Raw genomic sequence first — 18,410 nt, forward strand, 5'->3', positions numbered from 1 at the left:
TTTGCAGCAACATGGATGCAACTAGAGATTATCATACTAAGCGAAGTAAGTCAGAAAGAGAAAGACAAATACCATATGATATCACTTATACATGGAATCTAAAATATGACACAAATGAACCTATCTACAAAAGAGAAACAGACTCATGGACATAGAGAACAGACCTGTGGTTGCCAAGGGGGAGAGGGTTGGAGGAGGGATGGAGTGGGAGGTTGAGGTTAGCAGATGTAAGCTATTATATATAGAATGGATAAACAACAAGGTCCTACTGTATAGCACAGAGAACTAAATATATTCAATACCCTATGATAAACCATAATAGAAAATAATATTAAAAAAGAATGGATATATATGTATAACTGAATCACTTTGCTTTACAGCAGAAATTAACACAACATGGTAAATCAACTATTCTTCAATTTTTAAAAAATCCTATAGGAAAAAAAAACAAACCCAGTCCACAGACTCCCAGCCTTCGACAAGAAGTGGGGTGTTCAGATAGAGGCTTCAATTGTCGCTATTGCCTGATTAAAGTATATTTGATTTGTCATGAGTGTGGTTGAAATGCACCAGCCCTGCATTGCCCACTGGAGGACCAGGTTTAGAAAAGACGCATACATTGTTAGCATCCACGAAGATGAAGTTCCTATTAAGTTATAGTCTTTACCTAAAGATGGCTAAACAAAAACACAGCATGGTGAGAGGGTACCCTGTACAGTGTACAGGGGCTCTCTCTCTGGCTTTGGAGAAGCCTAAACTGGTCCCTCAGGCTATCAAATATAGATAAGAAGCTTCTAGGAATGTGGCTTGGCTGAGAGTCCAGAGGCCAAGGCCCAGACTCCTCTTAGCCACAAGCTTAAAGGAGAACATGCGGAAGTCCGTTCAGGTCTTCGGACTCTATTTTGCTCTTCCAAGAATGGATATATGGGCATCTCACAAAGTATATGTGTTCTGCCAGATGTGACTAGATTTTACAGCAAAAAGGAGGTTCATGGTGAACTGTTTTGAATTGCTGCTATGAAGTTGGATGAATTTCTTTTACTGCACAATTTTTCAGCACCTTGACTAAGCCATTGTTCATTGTGAATCTCTTCCAGTGCAGGGTAGTATGGATGTGGTCCTCTTCTCTCAGAATATTTTCTGGGATTATGTTCCATGGAGCACACTTTAGGAAAGCATGGGTGAGATGCTCCTTCAAGTTCTTCCCAGCCCTGGCCAAAGGCTTGGAGATGAGACAGGCAGACATGGCTATAAAATTCAAGCCCTTCCCTTGGTTAGCAAGGCCAGGACCTTTGTCCCTGCTATTTTCTCTCCATCAAATGCTTTCTCCCAGATACTGCCAGGCTCACTCCCTAACTTCCTTCAGATGTCTGTCCAAAGCTTATCTTATCAGATAAAACTTCCTGATTCCCCATCTAAAACATCAGGTTCCTCCAGGACCCTGTCCTATCCCCAGCTGCCTCTCTTGCCCCTGAACAGCCCCTACCAAGCCTGTGCTGTGCCTTCTTCCTTCCTACTCCCATGTGTAATTATGTCGGATAGACATTATTGGGGTTTTTCTGATTATTAAATACATGCTGCCTGTTAAAAACATTTTTTAAAAAAGGAAATAAAGAAATAAATGGACTGGCAAAGAATGTGAAAGTTCCTGCAGAGATAATCATTGTTAACTGCTGGCATGTGTCCTACTAAACTTTTCTTTGCCCGCAAAGGCATGTGCAAAGAGAAAGCGGGGGTGGGGAGAGATGCAGAAATAATTGCTGTTATTATCAAATGCCTTCTCTTCTTTGTTGTTATCTGGTTTTTCCATCTGAATTCTGTCCTGGTCAATAGCTCCTTCCTGGACTTTCCAACCTGAGTCTTGGCTTCCTGTTGGGCGTTGGGGGTGTGCTCAGGCCAACGTGCTGACATTCCACCTCTGACCCTGCCTGAAAGGGGCGCCCTGGGATCTCAGGGCGTGGCCTCCACAGGAGGGGCGAGAGAGCATTCAAAGTTGCCCGGAGGACTATTGTTTCACAGGGTAGCAAAGGATGGAGCTGCAAGGGAAAGAACAGGAAGTGTGCTTCTGGGGGGCTCCAGGTCGTCTCCCAACTTCCTCTTGCTTCCTCTTCCCCACACTAGGCCCCTATTGCTGTTCTTCTACTTCTCTCCAGATTTACTTTCAAGAAGAGATACGTCATTGGCAACCTAGAGTACAAATGACAACTCCAAGGGCCACACAACTGCCCTCTCCAAGTAGTTCTACAGAGACTCCAAGAGAGGAAATGACTGGCCCAGGATCACATAGCAAGTAGGTGGCAGAGCTGGGCCTCACGCTTGGGACTCCAGGGTGATGGAAAATTCTGAGCTTGCCAGTTAATATGGCCTGAGTGAGAATGGGTGTGGGACGGTGGTGGCAAAGGGAATGATTGAGCGTCACAGAAGAAGCTGCCCCCTGGCCTAGGTCATCACAGCCCTGGCTGCAGCTGTTCCATCAGGCAGCTGAAAAGGATTGACTTGTGTTTGGAGAAGCCTTAAAGAGACAGAAACACAGGTCGTATTTCCCCTCAAAGGCTCTGCCCATCTTCTACTGAAGGGCAATCTTAGGTTGACTCTAGAAGCTAGGAGCTTAACATAACCATTCTGAGGCCTCCTGATAAACTGGCAAGTCTGTCAGTGCTGTTGCTTCAGAACAGGTTTAAGAGGGCTGAGGCAGGGCTTGTATTTTTCAAAAATTCCCAAGCCTTTGTCACGAGCATCCTCAAGACTTGCTAAATATGTCCCTGAGTTTGCTCCTCTGCAGGGATTGGTAACCATTCCCTCTAAAGGAAATGGAGGTGGTGTGTGTGTGTGTGTGTGTGCATGTGTGTATGTGTGTACGTGCCCGTGCGTGATCAGTTTGGGAGAGGACAGTGCCAGGGAAAGCCACCTGCTTGGTTAAAAGGTGGTGAAGTTAAATCACTTGATTTAGGATGGCACAAATGTGCTCAGATCATCGAGAAGGTTTTTCTGGGCTTATTCAGCTGCCTTGGGCAGCAATGATAACACAGAAACATTGCAAGGGCAAGCTCATGTTGGCAAAGAAGACATCTGAGGGTTTTTTTGTTTTGTTTTGTTTTTTTGCGGCATGCAGGCCCCTCACTGCTGTGGTCTCTCCCGCCACGGAGCACAGCCTCTGGACGCACAGGCTCAGCGGCCATGGCTCACGGGCCCAGCCGCTCCGCGGCATGTGGGATCCTCCCAGACCGGGGCACAAACCTGTATCCCCTGCATCGGCAGGTGGACTCTCAACCGCTGCACCACCAGGGAAGCCCCATCTGAGGTTTTTTATAAACTCTCCCAGATATCAGGCCAGATATGGTTTTGACAGTTAGACAAAAACCTTCTGCCACCATCTCAATTCCTCCTGACACAAGATCATCCTCAAATCCAGCTTTCCTAACATTCCATAGATGGTCTTATCTGCATTGCTAGGGAATCAGGGGACTTGGCCAGAATCATCTAAGAGATCTATCTCCCTACCCCCGCCACTCCTCCGTTTTTAAAATACAGTTTTGCTTCTTTTTTTTTTTTTTTTTTTTTTTTTTTTTTTTGCGGTAGGCGGGCCTCTCACTGTTGTGGCCTCTCCCGTTGCGGAGCACAGGCTCCGGACGCGCAGGCTCAGCGGCCATGACTCACGGGCCCAGCCGCTCCGCGGCATGTGGGATCTTCCCAGAACAGGGCACGAACCCGTGTCCACTGCATCGGCAGGCGGACTCTCAACCACTGCGCCACCAGGGAAGCCCCTGCTTTTTTTTTTTTTCTAATTATACAAGATATTATACAGATGGGGTAATGTGTATTTATTGTAGAAAATTTGTAAGGTTTGCCTTTGACTGCCTCTGTAGGATAAATTAGAAGAAGTAGAATTAGTGGGTCAAAGATCTGTCCATTGGGCAGCCTCAAATTACACTCCCATCTGCCAAGATAGCAATGCCCACTCACCAACATTAGGTATTAATCATGTTTTAATGTTTGTCAGGTTGACTGAAAAAAATCAGTATCTCATTTTAATTCACATTTGCTTGGTTTTGAGTGAGACAGAGTATTTTTACATATTTTCTTGGAAAATGACAGCTGAGCTGCTGCTTTCCCTTTCTCAGGGCAGAGATAAGTCCTTTTCCTTCATTTTTTTTCTAATAAGACCTTGTGACAAGGAAGCCTTGGGAGACTGGATAGGGTTCTTGGGCTAGCCATCATGTATAGGGAAACTAAGCTGGTTATACCCTTTAAACAAAAGTTCCAGTGCACACAAAATCCTCAAGGGTGCATTTTTACTTTGGAAGTGCTGTGTGTGTGGTAACTTAGAAACTCAGTGGTTTCAGACAGCAGAGTGATGTAATATTCTCAGGAAAGTGTGGTGAGGGCAGCCATCTGTGTGTCCCCTGCCGTTGGCCCAGGGCCTGACATATCGTAGGCACCCATAAGCTGTGCTGCCTCTGTGCTGAAGGATAACCTTCTATAACCCCAAATGGACTATCTATACAAAATAATAATAATTGTACCCATTTATTTAGAATCCCTTGGAGTTATTTTTAGTTTAAGTACGAAACAGCCATCTTAATATCCAGGAAGACAGATATTGCAAATTCTTACTTACTGGTAGAACTTCCGGAAAGGGCCGAGGGTGAGTGGCGGTATGAATATCATATCAGAGGCAAGTCTGACAGGAGCTGTTTTATGGCAGCCATGTCCTTGGATCCAGGTGGGCTGGCCAGGCTCCCCAGGTAAGCCAGTGTGTCTTCCTTCCAGAAGACCACCTTTTCAGGGATCTAAGTGGCCTTTTCTGGTCGTCTCCTATTTTTCTCTGCCTCCAGGGAAGACTGCACTTGATTTATCAGAGATAATAGATGAGTTCTAGTAAAGCAATTCCAGCAGGCCATAACTGGAATTCCACAATGGAAGGGACTGAGGAAATATCTGGTGTCCTGGTTCTCAGCCTGTCTCAACGTACCAACCACTAACTATTGTGGTAACCATCAGTGGCCATGCCAATGTAATTGTCAGTTCAAGGCCCAGTGGTTGGTGGGGAGCCAATGAAGACTTTACAGCAGCAATCTGAGCTGTAGAAGGGTCACCTACCTGATCTGTAGAAGCAGAGCAACTAGGGCTAAGTTGAAGTCACAGGTGGGGAGACCAGATGAGAAGGTTGCAGTGGAGTGGGAGGGTAGCTGGAGGCAAATAGTTGGATTGGAGAGATAGTTAGGAGGTGAGATGAACAGGATTAGATAACAGACAGGAGACGGGTGGGGGTGAGGGAAGAGGAGTCAAAATGACTCCCAGGCTTGGGGCTTGGGTCTCTGAGCAGATGATGGGGCCGTTACTGGGTTAGGGGAGGAGAGGAAGAGCAGGTCTGGCAGAAAGATGAATTTCAGACAAGCTATGTTTAAGGTGTACATAGGGCCTCCAGAGGGAGGCGTCCAAGTGGATATAGAAGGGTGTGGCGCCTGGGAGAGAGGTCTGAACTGGTCAGCACAGAAATGGAGAGGAAGCCGTGGGGTATTATTAACAACAGTGAGGAATGGGAGAGGTTGCTCGGTTTGGGGTGCGCAGAACGGGGAGAGGGGGTGTCACGTGGTGGGGGTGCTCAGCCACAAGACTGCCTGGTCCCGAAGCCCGCCCCGGAGCCTACCCAAGGTCAGAGCCTGAGGGGGGTGCGGGTAAAGGTTGGGTAGGATGGGCGGGGGAGGGGGAGGAACCAGATTGGGCCCCTCTGGATCCCGCCCTCTCTCCCTCCTCAGCCATTGGGCAATTACGCTGTCCGTCAGGTGCCCGCCTCCACGGATGAACCAATAAAGGGTGGCGAGAGGATGCTTCCTTCTCTAGCTGGATCAGCACAAGAGGTCCCTTCAGGGAGGTGAGTCCGGGGTGGAGGTAGCTGCGGCACCGTAGGCTGGCGCAGAATTGACTGACGGACCCGGCGGCTTTGGCGCAAGCGGGTGAGAGGAGGACCAGGGTGCGATGTAGGGAAGCGGGTGAGCGCGGGATGTGAAAACCTCTAACCTCGCCGGGTCCGCTCCGGCCCGCAGCATCGGCTCACGTGATGGGGTGGAGAGTGGAGGTGAGGTGAGGGGGCGGGCCCGCGGCGGACGGGGAAGAGCCTTGGTCACAGCTACGGTCACCCGTCTCGCGCGCACGCGCCACGTGGGTTCGCGGCCTTGCTCAGGGCCTTTGGCTGTGTACCGGGACTTCCGCAGTAGCTGTTTTAGCCCTCGGAGTACCCTCTGTGAGCTCAGCATCTCAACTGAATTCTCCTTTTTTATAGACCCGGAAGCTGGGGCTCAGGGACGTGGCCGCGCCAGGGTTTGAGGGAGATAGGGCTTGTTGGACTTAGGAGGCCGCGCTCTTTCTTATCTGTGAGGCTTGACTTTGGGATCTGTTTTCTTTAGATACGCGAAATTGTCTGGGTCCGGTCTGCGGCAGACCGCCTTGCGTCGGGCATTGCCGCCTGGCTTCTCTGCAGGGCTGGGGGTGGGGTTGGGGGGCGCGGGGAGGCGCCCTCTGCGCGCCCTGCCCGACCGCACCAGTTCGTAGTTCGGCGGGGTGGGCTGGGGAGAGGGGGCGGTCCTCAAGTGTGGGCGCTCTCCACACCCCAACAGACAAACTTGAGGAGGGCAGGATTCATAAACGAAATCTGAAAACACGTGGAAACTCTCCTCCCGGGTCACCAGAGAAAATAGAAAATAGAGCAGCTTTTTTTTTTGTCTAAGGAAAAATACCACCAGAGGCTGTTGAAAGTGCTAGGAAACTGCTTCCTTCATGCCCTTGTGGAGGCAGATGTGAACCTTTTGGAACTCAGTTTGGCAATATGAGTCTACACCCTTTGACCTACTGATGCCAGTCTTGGGAAATAAGTAGGTTAAAACCTAAGTAGGGGGGCTTCCCTAGTGGCGCAGTGGTTGAGAGTCCGCCTTCCGATTCAGGGGACGCGGGTTCGTGCCCCGGTCTGGGAAGATCCCACATGCCGCGGAGCGGCTGGGCCCGTGAGCCATGGCCGCGGAGCCTGCGCGTCCGGAGCCTGTGCTCTGCAACGGGAGAGGCCACAACAGTGAGAGGCCCGCGTATCACAAAAATAAAAACCCTAAGTAGGGGAAAGGTTGAGGCGTTAGGCGTTGCAGTTTGGTATTTTATAAGTAGAGACACAGTGGAAACAACCTCTAATCCCCAATGATACACCTAATGATAAAAGTAATAATACCTTTTTTGGAGCCGAAGGGTTATATTTCTTTAAACCATCACAAAACCGTATGAAACTAATATTCCCATTCCACGGATGGACAACTGGAACTCAGGCAAGTGAAGTAGTGTGTCTGCTGCTAGACAGCTAGTATCATACCTAGTGTGCTTTTGGGCCTCTGAAATGGCCATGTTTAGCCACTGTTTGAGGCATTCATTTACATACATGTAGAACAAGCTCTGGCCAGTTTTATTAAAGAAACTTTGCATGATTTACTTGTCACCAGTTTCTTCTGGCTTGTTTCTAATCATCACCTGGATCAGTGTACATACTCTGTAGTATTTTCCTCATGCTGTGCCCAATTCAATATTATTGCCGCTGTAGTGATGGACACCAGTTTTGGCCAACATGGTGTAGTACTCTAGTTCAGATTTCCTCAAGGCTGGGCCGTTGTTGGCGAGGAGGACCAGGTTCACTTTGCCTTGTCTGATCATCTTCAGAGTCTGCTTGTACCCCAGCACATACTTTCCACTTACCATAACCAGCTGGAGCCTAGAATTGATCTGTCTCCGGCGACTTTTCCATCTTCTTTGCTGCCACCATCTTCCTGGTTTAGGTGCTGGATGGCGTCCAACAGAAAGCAGCCACCAAGATAGCTGGGGAGCAAGAAAGAGCTTATATTTAAATGAACACTTAAAGCCTACTGGGGAGAGTGAACGTGGGAGCTGGGCACAGGGCCCTGGCAAGGGAAAGGATTTGGGAAGGAGGAAAAGGTGGCCTCTGGGGTAGCCCTCAGTGACTCTTTAAGATCAGAGAGTGTTTAAAAACCCATTTTCTGAAATGTGATTATATATTATAATGGGAGGTGTGGAGACTTGCTTAAGTATTTTGAGATTAAGTGTTTTCAGAAGTCATTATTTTTAAAAAATTAAATTTAAAACTTTCTTAAACTCAAATTTTCAGGTTTAAAAAAAACACTTTTTGCTGAAGGAACGCATTCGCTCATACAGTTTCAGAATGTCAAGTACTGTGTCCTACTGGATTTTCAATTCTGCAAGAAACAGCATTGCCACATTACAAGGGGGACAACGTTTATATTCAAGATATGCCTCACATAGGATTAAATCAAAATGGAGGCTCTTTCCCCAGGGGCCAGTCACCCTAAAAAACAATGCCTCATGTGGTGGCATTGCTCTGCAGAAAGCCTATAGACACACATCAACAGAGGAAGATGATTTCCACTTGCCGCTCAGCCCTGAGCAGGTAAATGAAGTGCTGCGAGCTGGTGAGTCGGCCCACAAGATTCTTGACCTTGACAGTGGAGTCCCAAGTTCGGTGTTGCGGTTTGAGAGCAACCAGCTGGCTGCCAATTTCCCAGTGGAGGACCGGGGAGGTGTAGCCACCTGCCTGCAGACCAATGGGCTGATGTTTGGTGTCTTCGATGGACATGGTGGCCACGCATGTGCTCAAGCGGTGAGCGAGAGGCTCTTCTACTATGTGGCAGTGTCACTGATGTCCCAGCAGACGCTGGAGCAGATGGAGGGGGCAATGGAAAGCATGAAGCCCCTGCTGCCCATTCTGCAGTGGCTCAAGCACCCAGGGGACAGTATCTACAAGGATGTCACGTCAGTGCACCTTGATCACCTCCGTGTCTACTGGCAGGAGCTGCTGAACCTGCACATGGAAATGGGGCTGAACATTGAGGAAGCATTAATGTACTCCTTCCAGAGGCTGGATTCTGACATCTCGCTAGAGATCCAGGCCGCCCTGGAAGATGAGATGACCAGGAACCTTTCACTCCAGGTTGCTTTCTCAGGGGCAACAGCTTGCATGGCCCATGTCGATGGAATTCACTTGCATGTGGCAAACGCTGGTGACTGCCGGGCCATCCTTGGTGTCCAGGAGGACAATGGCATGTGGTCTTGTCTGCCCCTCACCCGGGACCACAATGCCTGGAACCCAACCGAGCTGTCACGGCTAAAGAGGGAGCATCCTGAGTCAGAGCACAGGACAATCATCATGGACAACAGGCTGCTGGGTGTCCTCATGCCCTGCAGGGCCTTCGGGGACGTCCAGCTGAAGTGGAGTAAAGAGCTGCAGCGCAGTGTCCTGGAGCGGGGCTTTGACACCGAGGCCCTCAACATTTACCAGTTCACCCCCACACACTACTACACTCCACCTTACCTGACGGCCAGGCCTGAGGTCACGTACCACAGGCTGAGGCCCCAGGATAAGTTCCTTGTGCTGGCCTCTGACGGCCTGTGGGATGTGCTGGGCAATGAGGATGTGGTGAGGCTGGTGGTGGAGCACCTGGCTGAAGTGTGTCGGCACAAGCCAGACCTGGCCCAGAGACCCGCCAACCTGGGACTCATGCAGAGCCTGCTGCTGCAGAGGAAAGCCCAGGGGCTCCACGCCACCGACCAAAACGCAGCCACACGTCTGATCAGATACGCCATAGGGAACAACGAGTACGGGGAGATGGAGCCTGAGCGGCTGTCGGCGATGCTGACATTGCCAGAGGACTTGGCAAGGATGTACAGGGATGATATCTCTGTCACTGTGGTGTATTTTAACTCAGACTCGATTGGTGCATCTTACAAGGGGAGTTAAGAGTCTCCCATCCTGTTGCCAAGGTTAACTTAAATGCTCTTCTAAGACATGTTCACTTGCTCTTAAACTGGCTATTTAGACCTTGTTGTTAAAGGGCAGGCAGATGTAGCTTGCTTAATAATAGATTAACGTGAGAGAAAAAACAGCCTAGGATTAAAAACAATAGTAGTGATTTTATGTCCCTGCATGTTTTGGTCACCTCTTCTACGCAGAAAGGGTGGAACACAGAGACCGTAGACTTGGCTGGGGCTCGTGTAACCCAAGTCCTTTTATAAATACACTGTTGTTAAACTGTCAGCCTGAGCCTGCGAAGTATAAAATGAATCATGATTCTAAGGATATGAAGAAGTTCAGGATCTTAGGAGGTCTTGATACAAAAATCTGCAAAGTTGATAATTCTCAATTCGTAATCTAGACTATGAAGGGAGGTTTTGTTTCTTTTTTTATTTTGAAGTTCCTAAAGACCTAGGTTTACAAAGCATATTACAGGATACTTTTCTATGCAATATTCTAACTTTTTTGTGTGTATGATTTTACTTGTGAAAACATTTTGTAATGCTGCATTCTAGTTCCGATTTAGTTTATTTTAAAATTGAGTCCTCAAACTTGCAAACAGGCCTGCTCTAAGCGAGCATGCTTGGAATGAGTTTTCTTGGTTTTCAGCTGAGGGTGAAGGTGGCTGGGCCTCTGAACCGGCTGAATTTATTTGTGCAGCTTTCGGACCTTTCCACTGAGTCCCACCCCCTGAACCTTTGAGCCATGCTAGGAGGTTACTTCTGTCTGAGCCTTAACTCCTTTCCTGCATTAATAAAATTTCCTCCGGGGTTTAGTAAATCTCTGCAGATTTACTCATAGCACTTAACCTTTCTGATTATACCTCTCAGACATTCTTCTAATTCCACCTAATGTTCCTTCCCCCTCTGCTATGCTGAACTCCCTCACCCTGCTGCTGACTGTGCAATACTGTCTAGAAAGAATGCTCCCAATTCACATGGTTGCAGGGAAGGAGAAAATTCAAGATTGCATGTGGTAATTGTGACAGACAGTTTAGGCAGGACTGCTTATACAGTGGATTCTAGACTTAAAATTCAGCCTGAATCTGGAGAGGTAAAAACATGAAGGACCTGAGAACAGTCACTTGGTCTCCCTAGCTGCATCCCGAGGGGCAGTGGGGAAGAGGGAGGAGTGAGATTTTTCAGATGGGACACTTGCCTATAGACTGTGGGATAAATGGCCATTGCTACTCCTCAGGAACTAGGCCTTATTTAATATAGGAGTTGGGGCAAAACCAAATGTAACCTGTACTGGCTTCTATGGGCTGCACAGTCTGTGTTTATTTGAAAATTAAACCATGTGGATCCTTTCTGGGGGGATGAATTTCATGTTCTGAATTGCTGTAGCATTTAAACAACAGGAAATGTGTCCCTAAATGGAAACACAAATATAATCCCACAAAAACTGACACTTTTTATGTTCCTGCACTGTCTTCATTGATCGCTCTCCTCACCCCCTTTCGTACTGAAAGGAAAGCAAACAGCTAGGTTTGACTTCCACATTTTTGTCCACATTCAGGACATTCAAGTGTTGAGAAACTTCTAGCCTGCGGATACTTCCCTGTGCATTTACTGATATGGCTTCATCTAAGAAATTCTCCTTTGAGTGCTTAAGCCTTGGTCCTTTTATTCTGAAACTATTAATCTTCCTTCTGATCTCCTAGATCTTCAGAAATAAAACGTGAATCCCTGTCATTCAGCTTGCATGACGGTTTGTTACTAGAGCCTGCTTGTCTGACACCCTTGTTCTTTATGCGAGCTAAACCCTGGTGCACGCTCTCATTTACCGGGATTACAGGGTCTGAATCCTGTTTTGGAGCCTAGCTTGGGTCATAAATATAGCTGATTAAGTAACCTGTGTGACAGTTGAGAGAATACAGACTTCCCACCTGTTCCTTCAAGGGTATCTGTGTTTTTTCTCAGCCTAATAGATTTCCTGCTTTCTAATTGGTATATTGAGAGAGAGGAAGGGCTGGTTTCTTGTCTGCCTTTTGCCATTGTGAACTCTGTCTGCTCTTGCCATGAATGCTCCACGGAGCAACTCCTGGTTAAACCCCAGCATGTCTGATTCCCTGACCACAGTTCTGCTGTCACTGGCCTTCCTGAGGCACATGGGCTACCACTTGAGGACACTTGGGATTTGAGAGGGAGTTGGTGGTACTTTGTCAGGTCTTCCGAAACACTTATCATTCCTTTTATGTAAAGATTCTGATATTGAGACTTCTGAAATGAACTAAAAAAATGAGATTGAATCTTTAATGTTTAGGATGTCACTTTTGAATAAAGTATGCTTTGGTGCTTTAAACAGCATATTTACTGTTTTAGGTAAGAAATGGTAATATTGGCATGTTTTAGATATTGTTTTTTATGTAAATAATACAGTTCTCCTGATTCTGGGGATTGGTCAAAATGGATAGAGAAGTTCTAAATTCAAGTTAGCGTGCTAGGTCAAGTTACTTATTCAGTTTTCTGAGACGTTATTTGTAACATTAAAGCTAATTTATTATAATGAAAGTGTAAACTTTGAGGTATGTTAATATATAAACATATTTTTCCCAGAAGTACGATTGGCCTAAAAGATCGAGTGGGTTAAGACTTAGTTTAGACACAACTGAGCTGACACCTTTTATATGAGGGAAATAGAAACAACTCAAACTTGAATTAAAGAATAGAATAATTAATTGTATAGAACACGACAGTGTATTCAGAATGAGTCTAGCTTGACTCATCCATCAGCCCCTAGTGACCTATTTTTCGGTTTGACAATCTTGGGGAAACCTTAACTTCCCAGGTTAAATCAGGATATCCTGGAACTGAGCTATCCTAGTTTCATTGTTAGTGGTTCATTTGTCGCTGAACATGACTCCCATAGCAGAGAATGCCCGGGTGTGGCTTTGAGGCTGGGGAATAAAGGCTGGTGGTACCGCTTTTTCCTGTGAGCTGCCACGTGTGTTACCAAGTGGAAAACACACATGGACTGCAGTGCGACTGTCTACTGAGCAGGCTGAGGCTCTGTTCCCGATGCCTTGGGCACCTGACGTTTAGTTTAACTGGCCTCCTTGAAAATATTTCTTATCAAACATTTACTTGGAAAAATTATTAACCATGTTCTTTAGTATTTACTGACACTTGTATTGTAAAGTGTATACCAATGTTTTTTTGACATTGATTTTCTAACCATGAGAGAGATTTAAATGAAATTTGTAAATAAGAGAGGAAAAATGAGATTTGGTTTCTTTTGTTTTTGAATATTCATATTTTAAGGTCCTTAGGGTACTAGATTAGGCCAGCCTTTGTTTCACCACCTTTATCTGGTCTGTTCAATAGTCCACCCAAAAGAGAAATTTTCTTTGCAAATTTTCGATGACTGCTGAGCACACAGGAAGTCCTTGCTTAATGTTAACAGTGTGTGGGAAGCTGAAAAGAATGAAAAGGAAGTGTGAAGGCTTTTGTTGTGAGGGTCTCCACACACTCAGGGCCAAGGCCTGCTGGGATTTCACATTATTTAACTGGCCTTATAAAACCAGCTTCTTTGTTAATCTTAAATTCAGAGCCAGCTTTGGGGAAGATGTCTAGGCAGCTACCTAGATAGAGTTGAAGACCCCACTCCATCCCACCCCCACTGACTGAGTTTTATCTCATTGCCTCTGAGTGATACAGCTCATAAGGACAGCTCCAGTGGGTGCTTCTTAAAATGCAAATACAACTATTAAGTTATTAAATTTAGTATGGGCTAGGGTGGTTAAACTGGGCCTTGAGGAGGAGCAGATTTGGGGGAGAGAAAGGTAGAAAAGGGAATGTCTGAGGTCTGCTGAGGGTAATGGAGGAGCTGTTTCCTTCTTTATAACATGATAAAAACAGGCCCAGAGGCTTGAAAACTTGCCCCGACACTGTGGTAGGGCAGGAATTTGAACGAAGTCCACTGTGCTGTGCACATGTCCCAATACTGGGCTTTCAGAAAGGGATAATAATGCAGGAAAAATCTCATGGCCCACTTTTGGCACAGGGTGGGTGGGTGGAGAAGTAGGGTGTGGTGACAAGAAGCTAGATGGATAACCCATGCATTCCAATATCCCATCATTTGGAACTCATAAACATAGAGGGAAAACAGGGAGAATTAAATTTTAAACACTGTGCTCTTTAACTAGAGGGGGAAGTCAATTTATACTGTTCTTTTCACCTCTAGAGTTTTTGCTTCCATTTTATTTGATGCTACTAAATGGCCTTAAGTAGTTCCCAGGCTAGTGACCCTCTGTATCGTGGGTAGCTGGCACTCCAAGCAGCTCCCTCTGGAATGGATGGGTGAACCTCTACTGGACCTCCATGGATCATAGAGGTCAACAAAGACAAACATGTCTTTGTTCCATTGACCCCTGACCTTACCTGTTCCTGGCTGGGAGGAGCAAGTGGGGATTGAGGGGGCCAGCCAGAGTTCCCCTTCCGACTTTCACTGGCGAGGGAATAAGTGAAACCGAGCAGGACCCTGTGGGGCCCTCCTGGATACAAAAGCTGCCCCCGCCTCCCGTCTCCTGTTTTTTATTTGTAGAAAAGGCCCTGGTCTCCTAGGCTTTCCCAGAGTTCCAAAGAGCGGCACAAGAGTTACTAATTAGGGAAGTGAAGGAATTCAGAAACAAAGGAAAACCAGTTAAACAACAAAAGTAATGACAATACCTCATGGATAAAACAGTTCCTCCTCAAGGTGAATACGTAACTATCTGACACTTAGCTTTGAGTTGTTCTGAAGGAACTAAACCCCACCCCACCACCCCAGGTGGAGGATGGTGACTGCGTGCTGACCACAAGCACTGTGGACCTCAGACTGGTTGGAACCAGAAGGCGGAGGATTGAGATTACCAAGACACCACCCTGGAAATCCCTGCCCTTTCCCCAAAATAGTTGCAATAATCCTCCCTCTTATTAGCCTATGAAATTACCCAGCCCATAAAAACTAACCACCTAGGGACTTCCCTGGTGGCCCAGTGGTTAAGAATCTGCCCGCCAATGCAGGGCACATGAGTTCGAACCCTGGTCCCAGAGGATCCCACATGCCGTGGAGCAACTAAGCCTGTGGGCCACAACTACTGAGCCTGCGCTCTAGAGCCCGCGAGCCACAACTACTGAGCCCGCGTACCGCAACTACTGAAGCCCACGCGCCTAGAGCCCGTGCTCCACAACAAGAGAAGCCACCACAATGAGAAGCCCGCGCACCGCAGTGAAGAGAAGCCCCTGCTCACGGCAACTAGAGAAAGCTGGCGCGCAGCAACAAAGACCCAACGCAGCCAAAAGTAAATAATAAATAAAATAAATTTTAAAAACCCCAAAACCAGAAAACTAACCACCCCGTATTTCGGGGCCCCCTCACCTTCTGCCTATGGAAATGTGTATCTCTGCTTTCACTTTACTATGGCTCGCTAGCTCTTGAATTCTCCCCTGCATGAAGCCAGGGACCCTCGCTTGGCAGCCCGTCCCAGGAACTTGACAGAGACCTGGGACGTGACCATCCTCTCAGGCCCCATTTTCCTGCAACCTCTTTACAAAGGATATTAATAAATTTACTTCTTACCTGTCACTTTGCCTCTTGCTGAATTACTTCTGCGCCGAGACATAAACAACCTGAGTTTCATTAAGTCCTGAGACGAGTTGTGGTTTTCAGTTGGAATATTGTGGGTTCGAGTCCCATCTGAGGTGTGTGGCTTCACAGCGCCGTCTCCGTGCAGCAGATGAATAGAAGGAATGTCTGCCATGAGCTACTGCTCTGTCCAGTCCACCTGCAAACACCTTGTGTGGCCCCGGGGCCCGGCATGCAGAGCTGTCCGGGGATTAGCTCATGACACTGGGCACAATGGGGATGGGGAAGGGCCAGCCCGGGGGTCTGGGACGGGCTCTGGGTATATTGTGGAAGTAGGGGCAAGAGTTGTAGAGAAGGTTGAGGGGGAGCTGGCCAAAAGTGGCTGAGTGGGGAAGCAGGAGCCCCTCAGGTGATCTCTGGGGATGGGGAAGTGGACAAGGCCACGCAGCGACCTCAGAGAGGACGTGGCTTGCTCTTCATCAGCGCGGAGTGGGGTGGGGGCAACGCAGAAAGTCTCACCTCAATCCCCCCACTTGCCCTGCGGTGTTGCCACCAGGTGCTGCTGGGCATTTGTCCTTGTTTTTCTCCTCCCCACCCTCATCCCTGTAATGTCAGGCTTAGCCCCCTGTCCTACTGATTGTACAATGAATAAGGAGGGATGGGGGGCAGATGGGTGGATGGATGGATGGACGGATGGATGGATGAATGGATGATCGAGGGAGGAGCAGATAGAGAGGAACCAGCAAAAGAGAGATCAGAGAAGTAGGAGGAAAACTATGAGTGGGTGGCATGGAAGTGAGGAGAGGCGGGTGAGGAGTGTCCAGACCCAGAAAAGACCGTGGGCGTGGATGGATGAAAATGAACAATTAGCTAAAAAGATCACTAAGGAAAGATGAGGGCCATTGGGTATTCTCACGTGGGACTCAGGACACAGGATGGGCCTAGACAGTAAGGTAGAGATGAGAAGTTGGCTTTGTGAGAGCTGAGCTGCTGGGATGACCCTTCCTCTGAAACAAAGCAAAGCAGTGGGTGGGGGGACGGGGGAACGTCGTCAATAAGCCAAGATGCTCCTTGGTTGTGGAAGGGGAGGGTGTCCACAGGCTGACTTGGGGTTCCAGGGGCCCTGCTGACCACACACTGGGCTTTGGCAGGGAAGGGTGGAGGAGCTGGACCTCTTCAGAGCTCTGCCTGGTGGCTTGGTCTCTAAATCTGAGGATGGCATGACAGGAGCACCAACGTGGAGCCCTGGTGGCACAGGCCTTTGCCGTGGGATGCTGTGGTCAAGCAACATGAGGCGGGTGGCTGCCTCTAGATGTCAGCATCGAGCCACGTTGGCACCCGCTGCAGCAGGAGTGGGAGGAAAGCGTTCCAGAGAAAACGAGGCCCTGAGCCTCACGCCCAGGTGGAGCAGGGTCTCCGGGGACTGCAGCCTGGAACCCCCTTCCGGGAGCCTCACCTGGCCCTGGATGTCCTTGGGCCTTGAACGAGTGGGTGGTAGGAGGGGAAGGACCCTGTCCTGTGGTCACGCAGCCCTGCCTTGTGGGGAAGGGGCTGTTGGGATCCTAAGAGAGGCGAGGGGGTGGCTGTCACCTTTTCTGGTCTCCTCCAGTGTGGGTGTGCCTTTCTGGGGACTGCCCCACATCTCTGAACCCTTCCCACCTCCACACTCTGCTCCCTGCAGCCAGTCCCACAGCCCCCACCAGCAGCTTTGGGGTTCACTGCCTCCTGCCCACCACCTGTCCCAGCCCCAAGAATGGTCCAAACCACCTTTACCCTCCTCCACCCCCAAACAATAGATGCCCCCTCTGGTCAACTCCTCCCAGCATACAGCTATCAGAGCCGTCCTGGTCAGACTCGAATCTGGCCGTGTCACTCCTCTGCTCCAAGGGAAAGCTCAGAATCCTCCTCCCCAGGTGTGCGGGCGCAACAGTCACACATAGAGGAAGGAGTGAGAAAAGAGCAAGCGGTCTTTGTCTTACCCCACAAGCTGGAGTCACCTCTAAGGGTCAGGCCAGCGCCCTGTCACCTCTGGGATATAGCCTAGAACCCTCCACCTCTTATTCCTGGCTGTGGTTTAAGGTAAGGGTTTTAAGGTCCACATCTGTGAGGGTGTTTCCAGAACAGATTAGCATTTTAATCAGTAGACTGAGTAAAGAAGTGTGTAGACATCATCTAATCCATTGAGGGCTGGGATAGAACAAAAAAGTGGAAGGAAGAGGAAAGTTGCTCTCTGTTGAGCTGGGACATTCATCTTCTGACCTCGGATATCTCAGGCCTTTGGACTCTGACTGGGACTTATATCCTTGGCTCCTCTGGTTCGTAGGCCTTTGGATTTGGACTGGAACCACACCACTGGCTTTCCTGAGCCTCCAGCTTGCACAGCAGATGGTGGGACTTAACCTCCATAATCACAAGAGCCAATCCCTTGTCCTCGCAACCATATGAAGCAAGTATTATGAACCCATTTTACAGATGATGAAACTGAACCTGGAGGGGTAAAATTATGTGCCCAAGGTCATAAAACTAGTAAATGCAGAGCTGAGTTTCAAACCCTGGTGCTTGTCTCCAAAGCTTCCTTGTAGCTTTCGTGCAATTGCTAAGAGATCATGCAATTCTGTTGAATATCTACTCATCTGATTTTTTAAAAAATGCCCTGTCTGCTCCCCAAAAGCCTGGCAGGATGGAGTAAGCTCTTGGTCCGTGGAAGCATTCTAGCAGAAGCTGCGGGGAATACTTGGCAAGACGAGAACTGGATGGACTGTGGGGACCTCTTGTGCCTGGGGTGGGACTATGTGAATACAACACAGGACGGACCTCGTATATGGCCTTTCCCTGCGTCCCCAGTCGGTCTGGCCTATGGAGTTGGGGAGGCAAGAGCAGGTGGAAGCTAGGGGTGGAGGCTGGCCTTGAGCAGCAGGAGGGACCAGCAGACCACAGCCTGCCCTGTTCCCCTGACCCCGTGGCCCTGGATTGGTCTTGGATC

The 18,410-nt window shown here is 48.4% G+C and overlaps 1 protein-coding gene and 1 pseudogene across 4 annotated transcripts; one reads left to right on the forward strand and one right to left on the reverse strand.

The window, feature by feature from the left end:
- The first annotated feature begins 5,821 nt into the window (after positions 1–5,821).
- PDP2 (pyruvate dehydrogenase phosphatase catalytic subunit 2) lies at positions 5,822–15,419 on the forward strand. 4 transcript variants are annotated; one of them, XM_060000504.1, is made up of 2 exons: positions 5,822–5,875; positions 8,159–15,419. In XM_060000504.1, exon 2 carries the CDS (start codon positions 8,213–8,215, stop codon positions 9,803–9,805), a length of 1,593 nt encoding a protein of 530 aa, XP_059856487.1. In that variant the 5' UTR covers positions 5,822–5,875; positions 8,159–8,212; the 3' UTR covers positions 9,806–15,419. The 4 variants fall into 4 exon arrangements, with proteins under 4 accessions (XP_059856487.1, XP_059856485.1, XP_059856488.1 ...); XM_060000502.1 differs by having other exon boundaries at positions 5,851–5,957; XM_060000505.1 differs by lacking the exon at positions 5,822–5,875 and adding an exon at positions 6,153–6,244.
- Positions 7,468–7,967, reverse strand: LOC132416295 (large ribosomal subunit protein eL30 pseudogene; annotated as a pseudogene).
- Positions 15,420–18,410: the final 2,991 nt, after the last annotated feature.

This window comes from Delphinus delphis, chromosome 20, assembly GCF_949987515.2.
Source record: "Delphinus delphis chromosome 20, mDelDel1.2, whole genome shotgun sequence".
Lineage (NCBI taxonomy): Eukaryota > Metazoa > Chordata > Mammalia > Artiodactyla > Delphinidae > Delphinus > Delphinus delphis.